Source organism: Pteropus vampyrus, unplaced genomic scaffold, assembly GCF_000151845.1.
Source record: "Pteropus vampyrus isolate Shadow unplaced genomic scaffold, Pvam_2.0 Scaffold239, whole genome shotgun sequence".
In the NCBI taxonomy this organism is placed as follows: domain Eukaryota; kingdom Metazoa; phylum Chordata; class Mammalia; order Chiroptera; family Pteropodidae; genus Pteropus; species Pteropus vampyrus.
The window spans coordinates 396,937-407,591 of record NW_011889020.1 but is presented as its reverse complement, the minus strand read 5'-3'; the positions used below and the strand labels follow the sequence as shown (position 1 = coordinate 407,591).

General features: G+C 68.2%; 2 protein-coding genes across 2 annotated transcripts in view; both read right to left on the bottom strand.

Annotated features, from left to right (window-relative positions):
- COL9A3 (collagen type IX alpha 3 chain) overlaps positions 1-8,650 on the bottom strand; it is an 18,689-nt gene extending 10,039 nt beyond the window's left edge. Inside the window, exons 1-16 of the mRNA XM_023519899.1 lie at positions 8,573-8,650; positions 8,058-8,126; positions 6,989-7,024; positions 6,401-6,472; positions 5,746-5,799; positions 4,742-4,777; positions 4,456-4,479; positions 4,158-4,211; positions 3,771-3,824; positions 3,375-3,416; positions 2,710-2,766; positions 2,355-2,408; positions 1,748-1,801; positions 1,416-1,469; positions 971-1,024; positions 499-552 (exon numbers count right to left, since the gene is read on the bottom strand). Of these exons, the coding sequence (XP_023375667.1) occupies positions 499-552; positions 971-1,024; positions 1,416-1,469; positions 1,748-1,801; positions 2,355-2,408; positions 2,710-2,766; positions 3,375-3,416; positions 3,771-3,824; positions 4,158-4,211; positions 4,456-4,479; positions 4,742-4,777; positions 5,746-5,799; positions 6,401-6,472; positions 6,989-7,024; positions 8,058-8,126; positions 8,573-8,650 (846 nt within the window). The remainder of the gene's footprint in view (positions 1-498; positions 553-970; positions 1,025-1,415; positions 1,470-1,747; positions 1,802-2,354; positions 2,409-2,709; positions 2,767-3,374; positions 3,417-3,770; positions 3,825-4,157; positions 4,212-4,455; positions 4,480-4,741; positions 4,778-5,745; positions 5,800-6,400; positions 6,473-6,988; positions 7,025-8,057; positions 8,127-8,572) is intronic.
- A 1,504-nt stretch (positions 8,651-10,154) lies between these two features.
- Positions 10,155-10,655, bottom strand: part of OGFR (opioid growth factor receptor) — a 9,823-nt gene continuing 9,322 nt past the window's right edge. The window contains exon 8 of the mRNA XM_011374133.2: positions 10,155-10,282. Within this exon, the coding sequence (XP_011372435.1) occupies positions 10,155-10,282 (128 nt within the window). The remainder of the gene's footprint in view (positions 10,283-10,655) is intronic.

Genomic DNA, 10,655 nt, shown 5'->3' with positions numbered 1-10,655 from the left:
CCCATCTAGGATCCTGGACACTGCAGCACTGCACGGCCACCTCGTGGGCCTCTGGTCACTAGTCCAGGGGAAGAGCTGGCTGGTTTGGAGGCATTTGCAGGCGAATGCCAGCTTGGGGTCGGCCACTCTGGGGCTTAGTCTCCTCTCGGCTTTGCTCACGTCCGCTCGCTTAGCCTGGGAGCCGTCGTGTTGTTCCGTCTCCCAGCTGGGCAAGGTCGAGTACCACCCAGGGCCTCCTGACGAACGTGCGTCAGTGGCCAGAGCTGACACCCTGTGGTCTGATCCCACGGCCCTGCCCAGACGCCCCACATGCCAGATGACAGGACCTTCAAATAGCCGCTGGGGAAGTGGGCACGGAGCGGGCGGGGGACTCACGTGCCCAGTGACTCGCCCCAGCCACCCCGGGAGAGGGCAGCCGCCCCCCGTCCCCACGTCCCCCTGCACCCCGTAGAGCAGGTTCTGACGAAGGGCCCAGAGAAGCAAGCTTGTTTCACTTACGAGGTCACCCTTGGGGCCACGGAACCCCTCTGGGCCCCGTTCACCTCTGTCACCCTGAAAGGACAAGGGGGACAGGGACAGAGTCAACTACTCAAGAAGCTAGGAGAGCCAGACCGAGGCGCGACTGGCCAGGGGCAGTCCCAGACGTGGTCCGAGGGGGCAGAACTGACCCTGCTGAGGGTCACAGAGGCCAGAGATGGAACCACCTTACGTTACGTCCAGAAAGAGAAAGGGCGCGACCCTCCCGCGAAGGACAGACAGACTCCTCTGGTAAACTCACCCAGGTGTGCCCACAGGCACCTGCCCAGGTGTGCCCACAGGAACCCGCCCAGGTGTGCCCATGGGACGGCTTAGCCCCTGAAGGGCCGGAGCAGCCCGGCGGGGCGGGGGGAGGCATTCAAGTGAGGAAGAGGAAGGGGAACCGAGAGCCTGGGCCAGCATGGGCCCCCCTCCAGCCCAGACTCGCACGTACCGCTTTCCCAGGGGCTCCTGGGATCCCGGGGGGCCCTTGGAACCCGATGGGACCCTGTGGAGAGAGGGAGCATCTCGGCCTCTCTTCTGGAGCCTGGCCAGCACCCCCACGGGCCCTAGACCGTCTACAGAAGCCCCCCCGCGCACCCCACCAAGCACCCCCAGCAGGCCCTGCCCCAGTTACCACCCGGTGGTTCCCAAGCCCCCTCCCACGTTTGCCAAGGCCTCTCCCGTGCCCAGTCCCCTGGGCTTGAGCACAGGCGTCTTCATAGCCCGAGCTCGGGGCCACGAGTGAGGAGCAGCCCAGAAGCAGCCCCCGCAGTGGCCGCTGTGAGGCCCAGCACTCGCAAGCCCACCTGCGTCTGGAGGTGGGCCCCCGACTGCCTGGCCTGCCCTAGGGGTCGCCACAGCCCCCAGGTGCAGGCGGCAGGGGCTGGCAGCCTTACCCGGTCCCCCGGGGGCCCAAGTGGCCCTTGCAGTCCTCGAAGCCCTCGAGGGCCCTGTGGGGAGAGAGCTGGAGATGGAGCCGGGGCTGCGGCACCCGGAGACGCACAGCCCCCAGGGCCGTGGAGGGCCCCCGTGTTTCCCCTGGAAGCCCCCCACCTCTGCTCAGGCCTTGGAGGGTGCAGGCCTGCAGCCCCTGGGATCGGCGGCCTGGCAGAGGTCGGACCCTGGCCAGAGTCCTGTCTAGGTGCTGGGGGACTGTGCCTGCAGCCCCGAGATGGCCGGGGGACTCCCAACCGCGTCCTCGCCCTTTCCGGCCCCCGCCCCCACTCACCTGCAGCCCCACAGTGCCCGGGACGCCAGCGGGCCCAGGGGGGCCGGGGTCGCCCTGCAATGAACATGGAGGAAATGGTGGTGAGCAGTGGCGGGGTGGACTGTCCCAGCCCCTCGATGCCCACCGGCCCTGCCCCCAACTTCATGGCTGAGTCTCCCAGGCCGAGGGGGCATGGCTCTCCTCCATGGCCTCTGTTCCAGCAAGGTCCCCAGCCATCCCCCACATCTCCTCCCGGCTGGGGTGGGCCCCTGTGCTGCCCACAGGGCAGTCTGGCCCCTCGCACCACATTAGAGGGCACCTGGCCTCCCCCCCAGCCTGTGGGTGAGGGCAGAAGATGCCCACCAGCAGTGGCTACAGGGACAGGGTGGCAGGGACTGCTGGGGACACACTGAGCTGAAGCCGGCCTTCTCTGGCTGCCGGTGGGGCCCGCCAGAGCTGGTTGGAGGGGGCGGAGTCTGTCCAGAGGCCAGCCGGCCAGCAGGGGAGGTGTGCGGGGAGCCGTTCGGTGTGTCCCCGATGCAGCCAGCAACTCCTCTCCTCCCACCCCCAAGAGCCTCCCCTGTAGCTGCCACCGCCGGAGCGGACAGCCCGGCATCGCCCACGGTACCTTCTCGCCGTCTTTGCCGACTTCTCCTTGCTCCCCTTTGTAGCCGGTGGGTCCCTGAAAGCCAGCGGTGGGTGACGAGTTGCAGCCTGACCCCCCAAGCAGCTTTGAACTGAGGTCCCAGGGCTCGCCAGCCCGGGTGGGGGAACAGGCCCAGTGGGAGGGGCCAGGGAAGGGGCTGGGGGCCGGCGCCCAGGGAATCAGCAGGGTTGACGGGGGAAGGGGACAGAGCAAGGACCCCAGGCAGGGTGGGAGGACCCCATCTCCGCCTCCCATCTCAGCCCACACGGGGACCAGGCTGCCTCCTGAAGGCACGGAGACGGGCTCGGGTCTGAGTCACCCTACGGCCACCACGCACCTTGAATCCTGGCATTCCTGGGGGCCCAGGGGGGCCGGGCGGGCAGATGGCCGGGCACTATGGGAAACCAGAGTGGTCAAACCCCTCCCCGACAAAGGGGCCCTGAGGTGGGCCATCCACCCAGGCGAAGGGGCCTCCTGGGGTGCCCACACAGGACTCCATTGAGTGCTGGCCACAGGGTGTGGCCAGGCCCTGTAGGAGCTGGACCGCGGCTGCCAGGCTGCTCCTCGCCCGCTTGGAGCCCTCAGCCTCAGCACAGATGCTGGGCTCAAGGTGGCTCTTCACAAGCGTCTGAGGCTTCGCAAAGGGGCCTTCTGCCCACGCCCAGCCCCTGCGGCATCCTCACCACACCAGCGTGTGGACAGGGATGAAGGTCCTGGATCGTCCCAGAGCCAGTGCCACGACCCCCACCTCAGCCGCTTGGCCGGCCCATCAAGGGCCCAGCCATTGTCCTCGTTCTGCAGGCTCCGTGCTCGCCCTCTGGGACATGGGCGGGGGGGGCGGGAGGGCATGGGGGAGGCTGTGGGGGCCCCTGCGCTGAGCCCCGTCCCTAGCAAGCCTGTCCCCAACTTCCTGCAATGGGAGGGGACAAGCCATCCTCCAGACAGTCTCCTCCCACCAAGAAGGCGCCCCCAGCCCCTTCCCAAAGGGCTGCCAGTGCTCACCTGAAGGTCAGTGGCACCTTCGGGGACGACCCCTGGGTGACCCTGGAACACAGAGCCGGCTGGCTGTGACGCTGCCCGCCTGCCCTTCCCCTCCCTCCCCCCGACCATGTGACTTGGGGACACCAGGGGACTCTGGCCTTTCATCTGGCATAGACAGTCCTAGGTGCTGCTGGCCCAACCGCCAGGCACATGACAATGACAGAAACCAGCTGCCCCAGGGACAGGTGGCCACCAGACCTGAGCCCTGACTATCCCCAAGTCACTGCAGCCTGGACTCAGCCGGCTGCGTCTGCGGAGTGTCCACGCCGGCAGTGGACCGGGGCTGGGGCTCCCAGGGACAGAGAATGAAGCCCACCGTGCGGTCACCCATGCCTGCGGCCTAGGCCCAGTACTTACAGGGGGTCCAGGAGGTCCTGGGGGGCCGGGCAGGCCTGGGAGTCCAGAGGGTCCCTGGGGGGCGGTGTGTGTGACTTAGATGGAGCAGGCTCAGCCCCCACCTGAGGTGAGGTGGCCAGCTGCTCCCAGAGAGAAGCCTCCCTCAGTTGTGCCCCTGAGGGGACACACCCAGCTCTGCCCACCTCCCAGACCTGGCCTATGCCAGCGTCCCCTGCGGTCCCGAGGTCTGGCCTGTCCCTCTCCCTGGACGTCAGCCACGGCTCCCATCAAAGCCCACAGGGAAGGTGGGGGGAGGGGAGAGGGTTCCAGACGCTCCTGCCCTGGAATCTGGGTCGGTGGGGAGGGCACCCGCTCCCACCACTGAGAAGTTCTGGGGCAGCCACTTACCGGGGGACCCCGGAGGCCGAGTCCACCTGGGAGCCCGCTCACTCCTGCCTCTCCCTGGGGGTAAAGACGAGAGATGGGGTCTGCACCCAAGGGGCTCCAGGTAGCCCCGGGGGTTCAGAGCCGGCCCCTGGTCCGCATGCAGGGCCAGTCTGCCCTCTCTGAAGGGGCGGAGACCTGGGTGGGGCCAGGTCTCTGCCCCTGGAAGCCCCACCCCCAGCCCTGGTTCGGGACCTGGCGGCCAGGTTGGCTCCAGGTGTGGTGGGCATGGTTGGCTGGGGCACGGGCTGTGGATACTCACGGGGGGTCCAGGGAGGCCTTTGCCCTGCAAAGCCAAGCACGTGGGTCAGAACTTGCTGGGGACAGGCTGTGCCCGCCCACCACCTCCTGGGGAAGGGAGCCTCAGGGGACAGCGCCCGGTGCAGGACAGCCTCCTGGAGAGAGGCCGGCCCAGGGCCCAGCACCCAGAGGAGGCCATGGGGGGTGGCAGCCAAGCGTGCGGGGTGCTCCTCTCGAGGCTCCTGGAGGACCCCACCCACGTCAGATGCTCGGCTCCTCAAACCCCCACCAGGAGACAGGATACTTACCCCCAGCCCGGGTGGTCCAGGGGGTCCCAGACTTCCCTGCCGAAGGAAGGCGGGTGTCAGGCTGGAGTGGGCTGGGCACCCGCCTCGGTTCGCAAGCCCATCCCCCTCCGTCCCCAGACACTCTACAGCTCCTTTGGAGAGGGGGTCCTGGCTTACAAGACTGAGGCTCCAGGAGTGGGAGGGCTCTGATGCCGGAGCCACACAGACCGGCCGTGAGGCGGCTCCTCCAGGAAGCCTTCCAGTTCGCCCCCCCTCGGAGGTGGCAGACCTCCACATCAGCCCCCATGGGAGGGAGCACTGAGCCTCGGGCAGCCAGGCCCTGTCTGCCACCCCCTGCATCTTTGCCCTAAGGCCTCCCCCACCCGCGTGCACCCCCACCCGTGTGCACCCCAACCCTAGGTCTGGAGCGCCCTCCCCTCCACCCCTCGTACCACAGAAGGACCAAAGGGCTGCTGGCCACATGGCCACTCCGTTTTCGGCTCAGAACACTCCTACAGCTGAGACCCCAGAGGGCCGTGTGCTCACGGCCCGCCCGGCCTCTGTGCCCTCTGCACCCCAGGACCAGGGACGGCCCTTCTCATGGGGGAGGGGAGGTGTGCTGGGCTCAGAGGCCGCCTTGTTGGAGGGGCGCTGCTAAGTCAGGAAGTGGGTTTTGGTGGATGACAGATTCAGGGAGCAGCTAGGTGACCCCGGCCACTGGCCTCAGGTGGGCACAGAGGAGCAGTGGTTCATGGGGAGGAGGGGGCTCAAGGGCCAGTCACCCCTCAACTGTACCAGCCTCCCCCACACAGCCTGGATGCCGGGTCGACTCTGCCCAGGGTGGATGTGGGGTGGGAGACCGGGTGGTGCTGGGTGGGGGGCCGGGTGGGTGTGGGGTCGGGGACCGGGTGGTGCTGGGTGGGGGGCCGGGTGGGTGTGGGGTCGGGGACCGGGTGGTGCTGGGTGGGGGGGCCCTGTCTTCGTCCTCATGTCTGAACCGAAACTCCTGTGGTGCGGGCACTTACCCGTTCGCCGGGGGCGCCCTTGGGTCCAGGGGGTCCATCCCTGCCGGTCAGACCCTGGGGAGGGAGGTGGACTCGAGGGTCACTTAGAAAGGACGAGCCCCGCCCCACCCCCACTTCCATGTGCGGGGAGAACAAGCCAGGGCTTTTCCCTGACTGCACCCCTGGGGCCTGGCACCGCCTCTCCCGCTGTCCCCTGTCCCCCTGCCATGTCTACAGGCTCCGGGGGAGGCAGGGGCAGCCAGTGCCTGGAGCAAGCGTGGGAGTCGGTGAGCCCAGCAGGCAGGAGCGTCCACTTCTCAGACCCCTCCAGTCCCCGTGGATGGCCCTGAGCCCTGAGGACCAATGCGCTGGCCTCAGAGGGGCCTGGACCGTGGGCGTTTGTCCCCAGATGAGCGAGGGCTGGGGGGACTTTCACCTCTGCTGTGGGCGGCTCTGTCCTCGGCCGCCTGCCCACCTTGGCCAGACTTAGGACTCGGGCTCTGGGATAAAAGCCAAGGGCCCCCTGCTGGGGCCATCCGGACTCTCCCCTCCTGCTTGACAAGGCCCAGCTGGAGAAGAGCAATTAACCCTGACCCCTGAGGCAGGGAAGGGGCCCGGGCCTGGATGGGGTGGGGGGCTCTTGGGGTGAGGGGGCTGGGCAGCAGGGCACACTCACGTCCACACCCGGCAGTCCTGGCAGCCCAGCCTCTCCGGCTCTCCCTGGCTTCCCCACGGCCCCTCTCAGTCCCTGTGGGGGGGGGCAGAGGTGTGAGCGGTGGCCTTCACCCAGGAGTCAAGTGTGTTCCAGTCAGGGGCACCCCCCACCCCCACAATCCCAGACAGCTGCTCTCCACCGCAGAGGCCAGTGTCCAGACCCGACCTCCTGGGGTCCCCCCCAATCCCGCCCCAACCCGGAGAACTTCCCTCCCAGCCACCCGCTTACTCAGCCACCTCTGTAGGTAGGACACCTGCCTGGGCGCTTCGGCCCCCCAGCTAAGGGCTGGCGGGTCCCTCTGTGGGACCCCCAGTGAGCCGGGACCGAACAGCTCTGCGCGGGCTCACTCGTGGGACCTCTGACGGCTGCCCAGGTGGGCTACGGCCACCCCACCCCCGGCCCACCCTGGCACCGACCCAAAGGACGCTTCAGAGCCAGAACTCGCCCAGTCACAGGGAAGCCCACGCACTCCCTGCCACCCTCACTGGGCCCAGCCCCATTCCCAGGCCCCTGAGGCCACCCCTCCCCCTACCACAGCAGGACACTCACCGGAGGCCCAGGCAGACCTGGAGGACCAGCTTCTCCCTGCAGAGAGGAGGCGCCCATGTGTGAACAAGCGTCCCCTGAAAACCCTGCCCCAAGGAGCAGAGCTGGACCCCAGGAGACAAGATGGGGGCCCCTCGCCCCTTGTCCACGCCCGGAGGACTCCTTCCTCCAGGGCCAGGCACGAAGGCAGGCACTGGGGAGAGGGGCCAGCTGGACAGACGGGCTCACTCCCTGCATGGCCCACACAGATTTCGGGGACCACTTTGCGGGCTGAGAGACACGGCCCCAGGAACGAGGGAACGCATCATGACGCTTCAGACAGTGGGATGGGACAGCTGGAGGGCCTTCCACCTCCACCTGGTCAGCGGGGGCAGCCCAGGCCCTGCCCGCAGGCTAGGCCTCAAACCCTCTAAGAAGCTCCCAGGCCAGGCTTTAAGTGGAAGGATCCGGAAGGAATGATGGGCTTGTCTGATTGGCTTGGCCTGGGAGGCCTGGGGCACCAGGTGCCTGGTGAGAAGCATGGAGGAGGCTCAGGGCCGCTGAGGACCGATCTGGGGGGCTCCACCAGGGATAACATGGGTGAGGAGAGGCCTTAGAGGGACCCCCTTTTCATGGAGGGGGCTGGATGGGAGTGGGCTGTGGGACTCCAGCTGCATCCCCACATTGCTGGCCTGGACACCCATCGGGGATGCCACCTCCAGTGCCTACCCGAGCCCTTCCGAGGCTGGCTCCAGCCCCCAGTGACCCCCAACAAGACCCCCAGAGGGGCCGGCCCTGCACCGCTGCCCCCAACCCCCAGCATACCGGGGCAGGGGCCCTTCGGGGACCCAGAGCTGCACGCCTCAGTGCCCACACGTCCACAGGTTAGATCACCATGCAGCCCCCACCTGCCCTGGGGATGCAGTTGAGTCTGTGCCCCAGCGTCTCACACCCCACAGGGGTGCTGATGGCACCCCGCCCTGGGAGGCAGGACCTAGTTCTCACTCCATCAGGCTCAGGGTTTCGGGGCGGCTGGGGCCAGAGCTAGAACTGCGCAGACCCCTCCCTAGCCCTTCCCATGCCCCAGACTCACGTCAATGCCATCCTTGCCGGGCTTCCCGGGGGGCCCTTGGGGGCCAGGGGGGCCTCGAGGCCCCACTTTCTGAAATGGAGAAATGCTGTTAGGCTGCAGGGAGGGTCGGCCTGACAGAGTGACCCCTCTTTCCTGTCTGGAGCAGCACAGGGGCCTGTTACAGGGGCCATGACCCAGCCAGCCTCGGAGACCCCAGAGCGTCCGGCCGTGGCGGCACCCACTGCCTCAGCCCTCCAGCCAGGCGGGGCTGCGTCCGGAGCCTCGGGGAACAAAGCAGCTTCGTGTGTCTCGGGTGGTGGTGGCCCTGGCAGTGGCTGGACTTGGGCCCGGAGAGGGTGAGGTGGTCTCCCGGGCTCGCCCCAAGGAGTCCCGTGTCCGTGGGACGCCATTGGCACCCCCGGCTCACTAGCTGGCCCCGGGGGGCTGGCTGCAGGGTCGTCCCTGGTACCCTGGCCGCACTGCTGCACCCCTGGCCCATCGCCCCAGCCCGCCGCTCGCCCGTGGCCCGTGCTCACCTGAGCCCGGGTCCCGGTCAGCGTCCCGGCCAGGAGCAGCCCCAGCAGGAGCAGGGCCAGCGCGGGGGCTCTGGCCATGGCTGCGCTCTGGCTCCGAGTGCCGCCGGTGGCAGCGACGCTGGGCTGGGGCCCGGGGCTCGGCAGGCGGGGCGGGCCGTGGGCAGCTCGCCAGTTCCCGCCCCGGCGGCTGTGCACAAGCCCCCCATTCAGCAGGGCCACCTGGGCGGGTGAGGGCGCCTGCCTGCCGCGTCGGACAGGGGCAGGAACGCGGCGCGGCGGCTTTTTTTTTGGCCGGTCTCTGAGCTAGAATTATCCCGGGCGGGCGGGCGATGCACACATACGCCTTTCAGCAGAAAAAGGAGCGCTCTCTCTGGCCCCTCGCCTGGGGGGTGCGGGGTGCGGGAGGGGGCCGCGCTGGGGGCTCCCCCCGTAGGGGAGGGGCAGCCTCAGCCTGAGAGCTGGGGTGTGGAACTCACCTGCCCCTCCCACGCCTTGGGGCCCCGCCTGCCCGGCTGGGAGCATGTCCTACCCCCAGGGCCTGCTCAGGCTTCAGCTGGCCGAGTGGACCGTCCGCAAAGGCCAGACTCAACAGCACTCCCCACCTCACCAGAGAGCAAGTGGTGGGCCTGGCAGGGGGGAGGGAGTGCCACCATGACACAGCGACATGGCCCACGGGGACTCCGAGGCTGCTGTCAGCTCTTTCCGTCTCTCCCAAGCCTCGAGCTCCGGATTTGGGCTTCACCCTGGGAGGACGGGGAAGCCCTGGGGTCCCTCACTCGTCCAGGTCCCCCACCGCCCAGCGAGCGCAGGGCCCTGCCACACCCCCAGGGATCTGAGCCTCCTGAGGCCGCTGCTGGGAGAGCGACTCAGGGCTTTGAGAGGTGCGAATTCACCTGGGAGGGGTGGGCGGCCCAGAAAAGGGAGCCTGGAAGCCGTGGCTGGGCTAGGGACCTCGGCTATTGGTCAGGCGCCTGCAGCTCCTTCAGGCCTGGCCAGGTCCCCGGCTGCAGGGAGCGTGTGAACGAGGGGGGTCTGTGAACGGTGTCCTGAGGAGCGAGAAGATTCTCTCTCCAGCAGTCGGAGCTGGCTGGGGAAGCCGCCCTCCCCCACATCAAGGCTGGGGCCTGGGGAGCACCCTGGTCTCCACTGGCTCTCCCCCGTCCCTCCCGCCGGGCCCCACAGCTCTGCTCCTGCTGGACGGCTCAGAGAAAGCCTGGCTGGCCTTCACCGGCTGCGACCTGGGCCCGGCGTCCTGCCCCACCCCCAGCTCCTCGCACAGCCCCCCATTCTGCTGCTGGGAAGCACTCCACCCCCTGGAGAGCTGGCATGGTCGTGGCCGAGGGCTGGGGGAGGTCGGGGACAGAGGCTTGGGGGTGGGTGGACCGGAGCTGCCTGCCTGGCCCTCGGTCCCCACCGCTGGACACAGGCCCCCCACGGCCGCTCCGAGGGGGTGTCCTTCTCACTCGAAACTTCTCCGTCTGAACTCGGACCCCATAATGCTATTGACTGAGCATCCATCTGCCCGCTGGGGTCCGTGGGTCCGGGAAAGATCCAGTGTTTGAGCCCCACACCCACCCCCTGCTCAGTCTTCGCGGTGGGACTGGCCGCACGCACGCCCCTCCCCCACTCCAGGGCTGGTGAAAGTTAGCTCAGGGTCGCCCTCCAGAGTGACTTCCGACTCCAGGCCAGGTGTGAACCAACAATGCTTTTCTGGAAAAGGAGTCCAGACTATTTCCTTCAGAAGGCACAGCCCGTCCGCCTCCAGGACAGCTGTGGCCTCAGCACTTCATGTGTGGACCTCAGTAAAGCCCCCTCTGCCACATCAGGGAGTGGGGTGTCTGACACGGCGGGGCGGGGGTGAGGGGAGGCCAGGACGAGCGTAGCCCTGCCCTGTGCAGAGGGGCTGCCCTGGGAGGGGGCTCACTGCACCCACGCTGGCTGCCAGGCTGGGGGTCCTGGGGAGGCTGCGCCTGAGTGCAGAGGGTCAGCAGGGGACTGTGGCCAGGAAGGGACGGACAGATGGCACTGCTGCGTGTGCTCCCGAAGGCACATCTCCGCTCCAGAAGCCAGGGCAGGGAAAGTC